This window comes from Schistocerca piceifrons, chromosome 2 (genome assembly GCF_021461385.2).
Source record: "Schistocerca piceifrons isolate TAMUIC-IGC-003096 chromosome 2, iqSchPice1.1, whole genome shotgun sequence".
NCBI classification, from domain to species: domain Eukaryota; kingdom Metazoa; phylum Arthropoda; class Insecta; order Orthoptera; family Acrididae; genus Schistocerca; species Schistocerca piceifrons.
The window spans coordinates 896,165,381-896,182,788 of record NC_060139.1 but is presented as its reverse complement, the minus strand read 5'-3'; the positions used below and the strand labels follow the sequence as shown (position 1 = coordinate 896,182,788).

The 17,408-nt window shown below is 43.7% G+C and overlaps 1 protein-coding gene across 1 annotated transcript in view; it reads left to right on the top strand.

The window, feature by feature from the left end:
• LOC124777172 (solute carrier family 22 member 7-like) overlaps positions 1–17,408 on the top strand; it is a 205,318-nt gene that overhangs the window by 130,639 nt on the left and 57,271 nt on the right. Inside the window, exon 6 of the mRNA XM_047252481.1 lies at positions 1,286–1,443. Coding sequence (XP_047108437.1) covers positions 1,286–1,443 — 158 coding nt within the window. The remainder of the gene's footprint in view (positions 1–1,285; positions 1,444–17,408) is intronic.

Sequence of the window (17,408 nt, the reverse complement as noted above, 5' to 3'; positions counted from 1 at the left end):
ATCGACTGTTTCGCAATAATATGGGGGTCGATTGTGCGCCAGCTCACGGCGCTAGATGCGCTGAAACCTTTTACGCATGCGTGGAGCGAGCTATGTCGACCAGTCACAGCGCTCGCTGGCACGCATGCGGCCCCAGGCATCACTATTTCACAAGTCGATTTTTGACCAGGTTATTACTTCTAACATGGATAGGTGGCTGAAGTCAGGATCATTGAAGAAGGGTGCAGTTTCTCCATCGCCTTCACAACAAGGGAAGTTTCCAGTTGAAATGAATGAGGAGGGAGGACGACCAAAGGAAGACTTTACATACATTTGAACATTTTTCTTCGGATTTCACGAAAAACCACACACACACACACACACACACACACACATGACTGTTACGAAATATGCATGCTCCTTACGCAACAGTAGCCAAATAGTGGAAGTGAACAGACCATAAGCGACAGCTTGTCAACAGCGAACAGTTTGGACGTGACGTTGATTGCTCTTGGAGGAAGAAAGCTCCATCGTGTGAAATTTCAATTACCACAAATTTTAATCAGGCTATAGTGTGTTGAACAAAGGGAGCAAATCCACTAGTAAGTGTCTGGATACAGTGAGAATTCAAATTGGATCGTTAATTTCAAGTTATTTTCAATCATCTCTAAACCAAAGACTATTGATACTTCGAGGGGGGGGGGTGTCATTGGGAACATGGCACCTGCATTAAGAAGCTTTCAGTTCTCATGGGTTTCGCTCTGAAATTTGAAGTTACTGTGCTCTTGACTGACTAGGGGTCCGCCATGGATTTTCGACTGAAGAAGGGGTCCGTTAGCTGAAAAGGTTGGGAAGCCCCGCTTTAGTGTGTACTTCAACTGATAGGAAGATGTGCCGTAAATGATTATTGCCACTCCTGAATCTGTTCCGTTCTCTGAATAGCTAGGCAGATGTGCCGTTTATGATTATTAACAGTCCTGAACCTGTTCCGTTCTCTGAATATGTCTCATAGGTATAAACCTATTGTGAATATTCCTTGAGTTCTAAACTTTCTTCTAAAGTTATTGTACTTGCTGGGCGGGGCACTGTTTGAAATCTAAAGGAATGTCTGCGTGTTCGGTTTTTATAATATTATTCAGCTCTTGCCTGGGGTTTAATCATAATTGATGGTCTAAGGCCTGTTAGAGTGCACACGCTTAAGTAAACAATTACATGTGTCTCTGTTATTTTGTTGTATCCTTTTGATGACTAACGGCGTGCGACCACACTGCTGCGTAACTGCGACCGTGTCTTCCTTGCCCGCCAGCGTGGGCCGCCGTCCAGTGTTCCACGTGGCGGCGGTGTGCGTCCTGCTGGGTCGCATCGGCTGCGTCTTCTCGTCCGACACTTACTGGCTGTTCGCCGCCGCCATCTTCCTGGGCGGCAGCAGCTACGGCGCCTGCTACAGCACGACCCTCACCCTAGGTAGGTACCAATGTGCACCGGCTGAATACACATACAAATCAGTGAATCCGGCCTCACAATACTTCATCAGTGCAGTCTACTTTGTAATGTAAGACTATTCAAAAACTCTTATGAAGTACTTCATACAGGGTGGTCCATTGATAGTGACCGGACCTAATATCTCACGAAATAAGCGTCAAACGAAAAAACTACAAAGAACGAAACTTGTCTAGCTTGAGGGGAGAAACCAGATGACGCTATGGTTGGCCCGCTAGATGGCACTGCCATAGGTCAAAGGGATATCAACTGCATTTTTTAAAATAGGAACCCCCATTTTTATTACATATTCGTGTAGTACGTAAACAAATATGAATGTTTTAGCCCGCATCTCGTGGTCGTGCGGTAGCGTTCTCGCTTCGCACGCCCGGGTTCCCGGGTTCGATTCCCGGCGGGGTCAGGGATTTTCTCTGCCTCGAGATGGCTGGGTGTTGTGTGATGTCCTTAGGTTAGTTAGGTTTAAGTAGTTCTAAGTTCTAGGGGACTGATGACCTAAGATGTTAAGTCCCACAGTGCTCAGAGCCATTTGAACCATTTTTATGAATGTTTTACTTGGACCACTTTCTTCGCTTTGTGACATATGGCGCTGTAATAGTCACAAACATATAAGTACGTAGTATCACGTTTAACAATTGCGGAAAAGGTCGATATCGTGTTGATTTATGGCTATTGTGATCAAAATGCCCAACGGGCGTGTTCTATGTATGCTGCTCGGTATCCTGGACGACATCATCCAAGTGTCCGTACCGTTCACCGGATAGTTACGTTATTTAATGAAACAGGAAGTGTTCAGCCACATGTAAAACGTCAACCACGACCTGCAACAAATGATGATGCCCAAGTAGGTGTTTTAGCTGCTGTCGCGGCTAATCCGCACATCAGTAGCAGACAAACTGCGTGAGGATCGGGAATCTCCAAAACGTCGGTGTTGAGAATGCTACATCAACATCGATTGCACCCGTACCATATTTCTATGCAGCAGGAATTGCATGACGACGACTTTGAACGTCGTGTACAGTTGTGCCACTGGGCACAAGAGAAATTTCGGGACGATGACAGATTTTTTTGCACGCGTTCTATTTAGCGACGAAGCGTCATTCACCAACAGCGGTAACGTAAACAGGCATAATATTCACTATTGGGCAACGGAAATTCCACGATGGCTGTGACCAGTGGAACATCAGCGACCTTGGCGGTTAATGTATGGTCCGCCATCATGGGAGGAAGGATAATTGGCCCCCAGGTTATCGATCGCAATCTAAATGGTGCAATGTATGCTGATTTCCTACGTAATGTTCTACCGATGTTACTACAAGATGTTTCACTGCATGACAGAATGGCGATGTACTTCCAACATGCAGGATGTCCGGCACATAGCTCGCGTGCGGTTGAAGCGGTATTGAACAGCATGTTTCATGACATGTGGATTCGTCGTCGAAGCACCATACCATGGCCCGCACGTTCACAGGATCTGACGTCCCCGGATTTCTTTCTGTGGGGAAAGTTGAAGGATATTTGCTATCGTGATCCACCGACAACGCCTGACAACATGCGTCAGCGCATTGTCAATGGATGTGCGAACATTACGGAAGCGAACTACTCGCTGTTGAGAGGAATGTCGTTACACGTATTGGCAAATGCATTGAGGTTCACGGACATCATTTTGAACATTTATTGCATTAACTTGGTATTTACAGGTAATCACGCTGTAACAGCATGCCTTCTCAGAAATGATAAGTTTATAAAGGTACATGTATCACACTGGAGCAACCGAAATAAAATGTTCAAACGTACCTACGTTCTGTATTTTAATTTAAAAAAACCTACCTATTACCAACTGTTCGTCTAAAATTGTGACTATTACAGCGCCATCTATCACAAAGCGAAAAAATTGTCTAACTAAAACATTCATATTTCTTTACGTACTACACGAATATGTAATAAAAATGGGGGTCCCTATTTTAAAAAACGCAGTTGATATCCATTTGACCTATGGCAGCGCCATCTAGCAGGCCACCCATAGCGCCGTCTGATTTCCCACTTCAAGCTAGACAAGTCTCGTTTTTTGTAGTTTTTTCGTCTGACGCTTATTTCGTGAGATATTAGGTCCGGTCACGATCAATGGACCACCCTGTATAATGAATTTATGTAATGACAACTTGAGTCAGAAGGCTGTGGGTCAAAGACTAATGATGAACTGATCAACGAAAATATCTCCGTTAATAATCGTTGGGGTTGCAGCTACTTTACTCGTGAGCCAGCATAGTGTGGCGAAGTTATTTGAAATATCTGCGAACAACCAAAGAGTCATCCGTCGTAAACAAAAAACACTCTAAGGAAAAAGTGCAGTGTGCTGACCACACGCCACTCCTATCCGTATCCTCAACTGAGGATGACACGGCGGTCGGATGGTCCCGATGGGCCACTTGTGGCCTGAAGACGGAGTGATAAACAGGTATTACACATAAAAAGGACCTCATTCATTTACATCAATGGCGATGCTGTTTTTATATACCGTACGATATTAATTTGTGAACGTTTGGTCTAGGGTGCTAATATCAGTCAACTTATGATAGAAACCTCTACGAATGCGGAACAAAGATGGATTTTGTGCATCGAAACATGCAAAAGGTGACACATTCGTATACTACACAATATGATGTTACTTTATCTGGAAAATTACTGACAACAGTCTTCTTTTGCTTGCTAAAGAGCACTGGCTCATTTGGACCAATGGTGCAAAAAGCAGCTGATGAATACGCACACAAATACAAAAACGTTATGATGAGGTCTTCTAAATCTAGCAAACTCACAACAGTACTGTACAGGAAATTTCTAATTGACATCTTGAGGCCGTGCGGTTCTAGGCGCTACAGTCCGGAGCCGAGCGACCGCTACTGCCGCAGGTTCGAATCCTGCTTCGGGCACGGATGTGTGTGATGTCCTTAGGTTAGTTTGGTTTAATTAGTTCTAAGTTCTAAATAGACTGATGACCTCAGAAGTTAAGTCGCATAGTGCTCAGAGGCAATTGAACCACTGACATCTTGAAGCCATTCGTGAGAGACGAACAATTTCTTTTGCTCCTCATGGGGAGGGCAAACGAACTCAGTTTTGTACAACGGAGTTTTTCAAGATAGAGGGCGTGTGCCAACGTGCAGTATTAAGGCCATTCCTCCAAAACGTACTCCGCTGGTGCAGTCGTGCTACGTTTATTTTTACAGATAGGTGAAAAACCTTATATAAAATTGCTCGTACATCACCGAACACGATAGAGATAGCGTCAAGAGAAGATGCATAGAAATTCAGTCAATCGGTGCGATCAGTTAGCTGTATCACTGTTCGACGATATGATCAGATATGGGTGGAACGCCGCGAAACTATGTGGTGGATGTAAATCAAGTTTGTTTTGCAGTAGGAACATTGAAAAAACAATGGTCATGAAAAAGTCTCCGTTCTTTACGTGTGATGTGTGTCGCAATAATTATCATCCTTATTCGCGCAGTTCCCCACACGTGTAAGAAATGTAAGTACAACAACAATGTCAGATTACTCTTATTTGGTTCAAAATGGTCGTGTATCCTATTTTGTTTCCAGTGTCCTTTTACAAATATTTTGTTTTCCTATTTTTGGGGACAAATATTACACAAATAATATGTGAATCATTTAATACTGACAGTTTTGAGAATCATAACAAGTCTGTTGTTAGAGTTACATGGGAATAAAAAAAAACACCAGCAGAATAAAAAAAAACACCAGCAGCCAGGTTCGATCCAGAGACCTTACTCCTATGACACTAAGCACTTAATCACTTGGCTATGGTCTCTCTGCCTAAATCTTTCAAACATTGCCTCGGAATCGGGTGAGAATTGCGCCTTCCTCTTTACATAAGTTGAAGTTCCAGCTATGTTCTAAACCCACTGTCAACGTGAATCAAATCCGTGAGCGCAAGTACGTACGGTTCCCTTGTGAACGTTAATGTACTTCCTTCTTTCGTTGAGCAGTTGAATTATTTCTTCCGTTAATAAAATTTTCTTCGACATTACCTTCCTTGTACCTACTAAGCAAACCTGCGCCTTTTTTGGAGGTTGATAGGCGGTATTAAACAGCAACAGTGTACATTGGTACCTGAGCAATATACAACTTAAACTGATATGTTGATAGCAGGATTCTCAACAACAAACTTTATTTACCAGGCATCGAAACAACCACCAATGGTAATAACACATAGACACAATTTTATTACAACTTACTAATTGTTCAAATAATAAATAAAGACAAAAATTCAGGAAAATCTTACAAAGCAATAAGCGTAACGTTTAAGAATATATACTTTAATTTAAGACTACAGCCGGTGATTTCCTTCAATAAAAGAATTTCTTTTTAACTTGGAACTTATGTTTTAGCTTATGACAAAACATAATTGCACAATACAATTTTCTTTTCTTAAAGAAAGAAGAAAGAAGTTTTAAGGAAAGACTTTAGACATATTCTACTTGTTCGGTGCAAATATTTTAGACGAAATTATCTGACAGAGGACTAACAAGCCTGGCGGCTCCGAAACGGGTTAAATTCCTTGAATAGTTTAAAACAGCAAAAATCTTATTTACAAAATTTCGTAGATTTAGAATACATGCATCAATTACAGTAGTGCTCAAACTCAGCAGCCTTCCGCGGTCGTAGTGCCACTTCGTTGTACTGGTGGCGCGGCAACGCAAGAGCCGCAGCCCAGCCGCCTTTCAAAGCAACAAGTTCCTTCTGTAACACATGAAACGAACCATCAGAACAGAACCCGTTTTACGCCAACTGTAAAGCCAGCCATCCTTTTGCATGCAAGATGTTAAATCAGATATTAACGTACAGCCTTGCAAACAGCCAATAAGACCGAAGTTCTTAAAGCAAATTGCAATACTAAAGCACGTAAGACATTACTATTGCATCTTTAACCATCAAATGATTTAAGTAGGAGGCTTGCTGAAATACTCTAGCAGTGCGCAAAGCAGTAAAAGCGTAATTCATTACAGGGTTAAGATGAAATTACATCCTTAGAATGACAACTAAAATGGCATTGCATAATTTGAGTTGCTTGGGCACAAAGTTGAGCAGAGGTAAGAAGTACGTAATCAAGTACTGCAAGAGAAGCCTTTACCAGTAATTTGGTTGACTTACAATTAAGATTACACATGCTGCTGTTCAGCACAACAGACTTCAAAAAACATGACAGAATTTACCACAGTCGCGCTTATAGAACTTGCCAGGCATTGGGCTTTAAATAAAGAAATAATATGCAGCAAATTTTCCCGGACGTACGCTCTACACAGTTTGAACAATTTGCACAGTTTTCGTAAGTTAGACAAAGTAAATTACGCAATAGGCACAGCTAGTACTTGTAAGTACTGTAACGTCCCCTTTGGATCTAAAGAATCACAGTGCTGGAAAAACTCTTACGTTATTAGATTTTCAATCAGCTGAGCAAAACTGAACGTACTCAGACATTTCTCTCTTTACTTATTCTGATCATCACTAAACTGACACACAATATTTTTAGCACAACGCAATCTGACTTTCAATAATCCCTACAAAAGAATGAATCTGGCTAACAATAACCTATACCTTTCACGAATCACTTACCTCAAAAAAATTTTCGTTACTCGAACTACAGCAATACAGCAAGCGCCAATACTGCCAGCTGGATAAAAGATTCTAACTGCTGAAGGCACTAACTGCTGATAGGCATAGTTAGCAAATGAAAGATTTTGATACAGAATAAACAATGTATTTACCTTAATAATGTTCAAAAGTCATCATATATATATATATATATATATATATATATATATATATATATATATATATATATATATATATATAAATTCATGACATCCATCTTTACAAATTTCCTTTTTCTGGCGAACACACGTCCAGATCGTCCATTCTCAAAACTGGCATCTCTCTCTCCACATCCACCATTTCTGGCGGCTCGCCTTCAATTGCACAACGCTACACGCTGTTCATATCCAAATGCCCAAAACTACAATAGCAAATATTCCAACAAAGCCAACCAGCCACAGATTGCACACAGCACAGTCAGTGATTTTCATACAGAGTACTACGTGGCGTTACCAACATAAAAACCTAAACGGCCTATTTACAGTACAGCGGCACCTACAGGGCAAGGAACTCCTATACACAAACGCAGCAGCACATTTAAGGTAGCACAGCTCAACGCGAAAGTCGTAAAGGGACACCCAACAGTTAATCGTACAAGAACGATCCTGGATGGGGAAACAGCTTACCCACCACAATATACACAGCTACAGGTGGCAGCGGCAGACAGAAGTGTTGGCACGGTGATAGGATGCACACGGTTGCATTCAGGCCTCTGCACGGCTACACTGTCCTGGACGTAGCAAAGCCCTACTTCCGCTACTAGCGTGAAGTGTCACGCCACATCGTCTACTCACGGGCGCTGCTTCCGTACTCGGCCAAAACAAACTACGGGCTCGCACGGCCCACCACCGACCACGGCAAGCTAAGTACTGCAACGATGACGACTGACAGGGCCTCTGCCCTTTCTCCGTAACCAGCGTCTCGCTGTTGCGCCGACCCCCGCTAAATCGTTCCGCGCGTGCATAAATAAACGATTGCGACCAATCGCACCGCGACAAAGCGCGGGTGCGAGAAAGAGCTGACACAGTAATCGTTCCAGACATAAGTTACGGTTCGTAAACAATTAGTAAACAACTCTTGCCACTTAAGCTGTTCAGAAAACTGATAGTTAATGCCCCAACGCTCTTCCAGTTCGTTCACTTAATTGACACAGGCGATAACAGTAAGATCACCTGAGACAAGTTCCGATAAAATGGTTCAAATGGCTCTGAGCACTATGGGACTTAACATCTGACGTCATCAGTCCCCTAGAACTTAGAACTACTTAAACCTAACTAACCTAAGGATATCACACACATTCATGCCTGAGGCAGGATTCGAACCTGCGACCGTAGCGGTCGCACGGTTCCAAACTGAAGCGCCTATAACCGCTCGGCCACACCGGCCGGCACAAGTTCCGACCATTAGTCTTTCCTCAAGTTGGAATCCACGACAGGAAATGTAATAATGGTCGGAAACTTGACCCTCAAAACGTCAAAATGGTTATGATACGAGGTGTGGCTAGAAAAAAACCGGACTAGTACTGGTGAAACAATAAAACGAATGCAATAATGCTGAAAGTCGCGTGGCCTGTCACGTGACTCTCGCTCCGCCTACTGCTTGAGTTTCATCTGCCTCCTGCAATCAGTCTGCCCGTGGCGTCTGTTTTAAGTAGTTGACGTTTTGTCTGTGCGTCGGAAAATGTTGAGTGTACAGAAAGAACAGCGTGTTAACATCAAATTTTGTTTCAAACTAGGAAAAATCTGCAAGTGAAACGTTTGTAATGTTACAACAAGTGTACGGCGATGATTGTTTATCGCGAACACAAGTGTTTGAGTGGTTTAAACGATTTAAAGATGGCCGCGAAGACACCAGTGATGACACTCGCACTGGCAGACCATTGTCAGCAAAAACTGATGCAAACATTGAAAAAATCGGTAAACTTGTTCGATCGCCGTTTAACAATCAGAGCAGTGTCTGAGTTAACAGGAGTTGACAAGGAAAGTGTTAGGCAGATTCTTCATGAAAGTTTCAACATGAACAAAGTGTGTTCAAAAATGGTTCCAAAGTGTCTCACAATTGAACAGAAGGAACGCCGAAGAATGATTTGTTCTGACATCCTGGAAAACATTGAAAGTGATCCCACCTTCTTACAAAATGTTATTACTTGCGATGAATCGTGGTTTTTTACTTACGATCCCGAAACTAAACGCCAATCGATGCATTGGAAAAGTCCTGGTTCTCCACGACAAAAAAAAAGCACGAATGTCAAAATCGAAATTCAAGGCAATGATGATTGTTTTTTTTTGACATCAAAGGGATTGTGCACATTGATTGGGTACCAGAGGGACAAACAGTGAATCAGCATTACTACATTAGCGTCCTGGCTACACTACGTGAGCGAGTACGGAGAAAACGGAACGATTTGTGGAGAAAAAAGTCATGGATCCTTCACCAAGACAATGCCCCAGTTCACAGTGCGTTGTCAGTGAAGACGTTTGTGGCAAAACACAACTTTCCCATCTTAGATCATCCACCCTACTCGCCCGCATCTCGTGGTCGTGCGGTAGCGTTCTCGCTTCCCACGCCCGGGTTCACGGGTTCGATTCCCGGCGGGGTCAGGGATTTTCTCTGCCTCGTGATGGCTGGGTGTTGTGTGCTGTCGTTAGGTTAGTCAGGTTTAAGTAGTTCTAAGTTCTAGGGGACTGATGACCGTAGCAGTTAAGTCCCATAGTGCTCAGAGCCATTTGAACCACCCTACTCACCTGATTTGGCCCCCTGTGACTTTTTTCTTTTCCATAAAGTCAAGTCAGCTTTGAAAGGAACTAGATTTGAGACTGTTGAAGCAGTAAAAGAAAAAGCGACAGAAGTAATGTATGGACTTACCGAAAATGATCTGCAGCATTGCTATGAACAGTGGAAAATTCGTATGGAGCGGTGTAGAGACCGAGGAGGAGAGTACATTGAAGCAGATAACATGAAATTGTAAATAATTGTAAATAAATGTTTTTTCCAGCATCAGTCCGGTTTTTTTCTAGCCGCACCTCGTATAGCAAGGTAAACGGACAATAGTCCCTGCAAGATGTTACGCCAATTTAAATACAGAAGTCGGTCACTGAACAATTTTCACTACTACATAAAGCGACGCTGGCCCCTTTCAACGATTAGTGACTTAAGGCAAGCAATACGAAATCAGCAAGTAAATGTTGGGCACTAGCCCCTTCAAATGTTAACCAAATTCGAAAATAGAAAGGTTGAGTGGGCACTACCCCCTTTGAATGATAATTGATTAACAACAATTAATGCAAAAAAACAGCAAATAAATGCCGGGCACTAGCCCCTTCAAATGTCAAAATAATTTCGATATAGAAAGTGTAAGTAGGCTGTTTAGGTTTTTATGCTGGTAACGCCACGTAGCGCTCTGTATGAAAATCAATGACTGTGCTGTTTGCAATCTGTGGCTAGTTTGCATTGTTGGAATATTCGCTATTGTAGTGTTTGGCAGTTGGGGGTGAACAGGGCGTAGTGTTGTGCAGTTGGAGGTGAGCCGCCAGCAGTGGTGGATGTGGGGAGAGAGATGGCAGGGTTTTGAGAGCGGACGATCTGGACGTGTGTCCGTCAGAAAAAGGAAATTTTAAAAACTGGATGTCATGAACTAATGACTTTTCAACACTATTAAGGTAAATACATTGTTTGTTCTCCATCAAAATCTTTCATTTGCTAAGTATGCCTATCAGTAGTTAGTGCCTTCAGTAGTTAGAATCATTTATTTAGCTGGCAGTATTGGCGCTTGCTGTATTGCAGTAGTTCGAGTAACGACGATTTTTGTGAGGTAAGTGATTCATGAAAGGTATAGGTTATTGTTAGTCAGGGCCATTCTTTTATAGGGATTATTGAAAGTCAGATTGCGATTGTGTGTCAGTTTAGTGTTGATCAGAATAAGTAAATGTCTGAGTACGTTGAGTTTTGCTCCCCTGTTTGAAAATCAAATAACGTAGAGGTTCTCCAGCATTGTCATTTATAAATTTTTTCAAAGGGGATGTTTCAAAAGAATAAGCGGGCGCTACCCCCTTTAATGAGTAGTGATTAAAAACCAGTTAATGCGGGAAATTCAGCAGTAGATGCCGGGCACTAGCCGTTCAGACGGTAAACAAATTTTAGTATGGCATGAGTAAGGAGGCACTAACCGCTTTAAATGATTGGTGATTAAAAACAATTAACACAAAAAAAATCAGCAAATCGATGCCCCGAACTAGCCCGTCCAAACGTTAAACGAATTTCAGTACAGAAAACATAAGGCGGGTGCTAGAGCCATTTGACCTTATCTGACACACTATTAACTGGGCAATTGACTATTACTCGTAATAAAACAGCTACGAGTCAACAGAAATTTGCATCAATTTCACGTCACTAAGGGAGTGCTTGGAGGATTTTACGAACCAAACCTTCAAGCAATTTGTAACTACCACAAGTGCAGTGTCGAAAGTATGGAGCCAGTTAGCAGTCGTCAAAAACACTTCAGAGTGGGGGGGGGGGGGGGGAGGGAGGGTACATGGCGTTGGAACTGACGCTACTGCCCACAGCAAAGTACCACACCAATACAACTTGCCGCGTAGTTAACAGCCAACACATTATATAAACAACCAGTTTGAGTTCTAAGAAACAAAAAAAAAAAAAAAAAAAAACTATATGAGATAACGCATTTCAAAGAGAAGAGGAAATGCGAAACCTGCGTAATGAACAGTGATCTAAAAAAAAAAGAAAGGTAAACCGGTTTGTGACTTGGTACTGCTCGGCACAGGGGAAGTGCTAAACAAAAACAGTGCCTGGCTCAACCAGAGTGGGGCGTGGTCGGACACCTCGAAGTCCAAGAATAATAACACCCGTCAAACAGCCTTTGCTGTTCCGGACACGCCTACAACAAGCGGACTGTCACTTACTGTGCACTCTCATTTAACAATGACAGACCACAGGACTTCGTCACGAGGAATATAACGGTTCTCACCACAATTCCTTCCAGTGCTGCCGCTGACAAGTTCCGTGAGCCACAATTAACTGCTGTCAGCGATATCGTACATCGTGCTCCCGCGAGCGAGCACACACTTGCGCTCCCTTCTCGTCCCCTCGGCATGAACCCTCTCCCGGACCCACCTCGCTCCACCCGTGGCTCGCTCTAGCGACTGCCATCGTCACACGCAGGCGACTGGACACGGTTCTAACTCACACAAAATTTTGTACATGGCTGCACGTTCAGAGGCCGTCAATAGTTAGAATTGGAAGAAAACAGCCCTCGGTCACTATTTTTAACGAATTAACCGGGTTTCGACACTGCTAGGAGTGTCATCCTCAGAATTTAAATCAAAGAATGGTCTATAACATGGTCACAGAATTATGACTAAAAACGTATGATACAGATTTTAAGTACAGAATCACCGTGCAAGAATGGCGGTACTTATATGTCATTTATAAAATAATAAATATGCTAAAAGGGCATCAGTCACAAAGAAATTTAAGATAAAAAATTGCTCGTCATCACAATTTTTTATCTTAAATTTCTTTGTGACTGATGCCCTTTTGGCATATTTATTATTCTATAAATGACATACAAGTACTGCCATTCTTGTACGGTGATTCTGTACTTATAATCTGTATCATACGTTTTTAGTCATAATTCTGTGACCATGTTATAGACCAGGGCTTCCCAACCTTTTCAGCTGACGGACCCCTTCTTCAGTCGAAAATCCATGGCGGACCCCTAGTCAGTCAAGAGCACAGTAACTTTAAATTTCAGAGCGAAACCAATGGGAACTGAAAGTTTACTAACGCATGTGCCATGTTCCAAATGACTCCCCTCTCCCCTCCCCTCCCCTCCCCCCCAAAGTATGAATAATCTTTGGTTTAGAGATGAATGAAAACAACTTGAAATTAACGATCCAATTTGAATTCCCACTGTATCCAGACACTTACTAATGGATTTACTCCCTTTGTTCAACACATTATAGCCTGGTTAAAATTACTTGGTAATTGACATTTCACACGTTGGAGCTGCCTTCCTCCAAGAGCAATCAACGTCACGTCCAAACTGCTCGCGGTTGACAAGCGGCCGCTTGTGCTCTGTTCACATCCACTGTTTGGCTACTGTTGTGTAAGAAGCATGCATATTTCGTAACAGTCGTGTGTGTGTGTGTGTGTGTGTGTGTGTGTGTGTGTGTGTGTGGTTTTTCGTGAAATCCGAAAAAAAAGTTGAAATGTATGTAAAGTCTGTGGGACTTAACTGCTGAGGTCATCAGTCCCTAGTCTTACACACTATTAACCTAGGTTTGACTTCCGCTAAGGACAACACACACACACACACACACACACACACACACACACACACACACATACCCAAGGGAGGTCTCGAACTTCCGGCAGGAGCGGCCGCGCAATCCACGACGACATGGTGCCTTATACTGCGGGGCCATTCCGCGCGGCTGTGAAGAAAAGAGGCAGACCGATGTCCTCCGGATACAAACACATCACGAAAGAAAAGAGGCCAAGGAATTGCTTTTAAAGGACTAAGGTGACATCTGTTGTGCAATGTGTGGGAATACATTCACCCAGTGTACAGGCGTTTCCAAAACCGGATTTCGTAAGCCGATGTCCCAGTTCCGCTTTTGGTTGGTCAGGTAAACACTTCAAAATCGATTCTGGAAATTTGCTTTTATAAAGTCGTTTTCCAGTTCCACAATCGATTTTCGTGTCCATGTAAACAGGTCCGAAAATCTAGTTACTTCTACGTCTTTGCGTATCTGTCAGTCCATAGCCGGCAGCTCCGGGCGGCGTTGCAACAGTGTACTGTCAGTTGGTAGCTGGCAACTGGCAGGCAGCGTGGCAACAGTTTAGCCACAGCTGACAACTTCTTCTTGGTTACTATATCGTGGCAGTCAGCCTCGACTGTAAACAAATTAGGAAAACAAACAAACAGTCTCTCTTATTTCTATATAAGCAGACAAAGCATTTCACAGAACGTAAGACTTTTTTTCTCAAAGGAAACAATTCCGGCAGAGGAGGATTACCTTTTACAAGGTGGCACGTGAAAAGTCCTCGTTTGTTTATGCTAGTAGCCAGCTGCCTCAATATAGTGTCCGAGTAATAGCAAGTAATTGTAATTGAAGTATAGGCAGGTCATATTTTAAACTGAGAGGACGGAATATTATAAAGAAAAGAGATTAGCTTTAGAGATCATTTTAATTTTCGTAACAAAAAATATAAATGCCAACAGAATTCAATTAATAATTATTTTGTAAATGACAGAAGACAGAAACAAAATTCCTACAGAGTTATAGTTCAGGTACATTCACTGAGCATCTATGAAGAAAAATGCTTTCTTCTTTACTATAGATGAGTCTGTAGGAATAATAATGGAATCCTAATGTGATGGTTGAGGGTATTTCTGTTGACACAATTTTGAAAAGTTCGGTTCAATTCTTGACAACTGGGGACGGATGTCTGGTTCCGCATCTAGACAGCTTCGGTACTTAGTTTTGTGGGCAGCATAGATCGAGAATCCCGATTCACATATGTATGTTGTGGCAAACGGAAGAAGTACACGTTCTGCCTTTTTAACAAGGGGGTGGTATTTCTTGTTATCCAAACGGATCCAAAAATGTGTGTAACCGTCAATGTCAAAATGTGATTTCAACAACTCATATTCATTTGATGATAGAATGTTCGGCTTTTTGGATACAGTGAATGGGTTGAGCACCCATTCGTATTTCTGCAGCTTCACATCTTCAGCTGTTGGGAAATAATGCTCCAACAATGACATGAAGCGTCAGAGATGTAACAGGACTTGATGAAACAAATTCTTCCCAAGCGCCAATGTTTTGTTTTACAAAAACTCCTCGAGAAGAGGAAAACGCTCGACCTCCCCCTCCTCGATACTCTCTGCCCAAAAATTGATTTTCCTCTTGAATGCTCGAACTTTGTCGATAGCAGTGACCTTTGTTTCACTTTGCCCTTGGAGTGAAATATTCATTTCGTTCATTTTGGAGAAAATATCTGACAAATAGGCAAGTATACACTGCCAATTTTCGCCATTAATAAGGTCTGCTAATTTGGTGTTACGCTCCAAAAGGAAAGCTAAGACTTCCAATCTTAATTCGTACAACCGAGAGAGTGCATTCCCACGTGAGAACCACCTCACTTCTGTGTGGAGAAGCAGGGAACGATGAAGGCTTCCCATATATTCATACAGTATTGTGAAAACTCTTGACGTAAACGGCCTTGATTTTATTTAGTTAATGATTTGAATGGATTCGTCTAAAACTTTCTTGACCGAAACAGGCATTTTTTTCGTAGCTAAAGCGTATCTGTGGAGAGCACAATGACTACTGCTTCAATTCTTGGCGTTTTCTTTTATTTTCGTTATTGCTCCGACTGTAGGACCCGTCGTAGCTTTTCCACCATCTGTGCACACGTCTATGAAATTAGAGCATGAAATTTCGTTAGTCGTTAAAATCATCCAATAGACAGAATATTTCAGCACCTGTTGTGTTGGCAGGTAGTGGTCTCCACAATAAGAGGTCCTCCTCAGAACATCCAGAATATTCATAACGGACGAAAGCCAATTAAATCGCTAATCCTGCAACATCAGTGGATTCATCTATTTGCAAAGAAAATGAACTGTATTGGATGCGAGAAACAAGAGTACCTTACACATCATTTGACATGTCAAGAATGCGCCTCTTGACAGTATTGTTTGATAATGGCACCGAAGATACAAGCTTTACTGCCTTTTCGCCTAGCATGCAAGAAGCAATATCATTAATGATGTGTCGACAGAAGTGCCGACACAGTGTTATTTTGAGGGGGCCGATATGCACGCTATAAGCTCACGCAGAATATCTTGAAGTCTGAAACAGGACGCTCAATGAATGATATAAAGAAAAGTACGTTGCTTTGGGAATACTTAACTTTAATCCATCCTTGTTGTATACATCGTTCTTGTTGAGACATGCTTTAGACGATAATTATCAATTGCTATGTAAGGCTAATGGCGCCTTGCTAGGTCGTAGCCATGGACTTAGCTGAAGGCTATTCTATCTGCTCGGCAAATGAGCAAGGCTTCGTCAGTGTAGTCGCTAGCTACGCCGTCCGTACAACTGGGGCGAGTGCTAGTCCGTATCTCGAGACCTGCCTTGTGGTGGCGCTCGGTCTGCGATCACACAGTGGCGACACGCGGGTCCGACATGTACTAAATGGACCGCGGCCGATTTAAAGCTACCACCTAGCAAGTGTGGTGTCTGGCGGTGACACCACATTCCTTCCCCGCAAATCGGCGAAAGGTCGTGTTATAAGGCTTCCGCCCGCCGTGGGGAGGACCCCATGTTGACGTATGCGATGAGGTGGGGAGCCTAACAACAGGCGAGGCTGTGCCACCCGCACCCGGCCATTCGGTACGAGGGGATCTAGGAAACGCCTGAAAACCTAGTCCAGGGTGCACGTCAACATGCGGTGTATGCGCCCGTAAAGAGACAGGAGGGGCCGAACGGTCGACCTCCATTGCGTCGGGGTACCCGACGCGCGATGACGCCATGTGGTCTGGAGCGGGCAAGAGTTCCATGGCGGAGGACAGCTGGTCACGGGAAGCGATCGGCGGCGCGTGACCCATGGAGGCGCTTGGCGGCTGCAGCGAAGCGTCCACTGCGGGCGGCGCCAGCTGGAGGACAGGCGGCGGCGGCGGAGGCGGCAGCGGCGCGTCGCCATGGGGCAAAATGGAAGGCATCGGCGGTAACACCTGGGGATGAGGCGAGCCAGTAGATGGGTCCCCAGGGCGCCGACCGGACGGCACCGTCGCTGAAAGCAGACGGGGAGCAGCAGAACCCGTGCGACGACAGAGGCGCAGCTGAATGAGATGCCGACGCACCTCACCAGAGGCCCCCAAAATCAAATACATCGCACGGCCGAGGCAGCGAAGAATGCGCCCTGCGAGCCAACGCCGTGAACCGCGATAGTTGCGATAGAATACAACGTCGCCTGGAGCAAAAGCAGGAGTCTGCCGCTGCACAGGAACCCGATGCGGCGGATGCAGCAAAGACATCAAGGTTCGATGAGGACGACCGTGGAGCAACTCAGCCGGCGAGCGACCATCTCGGGGCTGAGAGCGATACGATGACAAAAAGAGCAACAACGCGTCCTCTCGAGAATGCGACTCTTTCAACTTCAACATCTGTGACTTGAAAGTCCGGACCAATCGTTCAGCGGCACCGTTTGACTGAGGCGAAAACGGCGCGGATGTC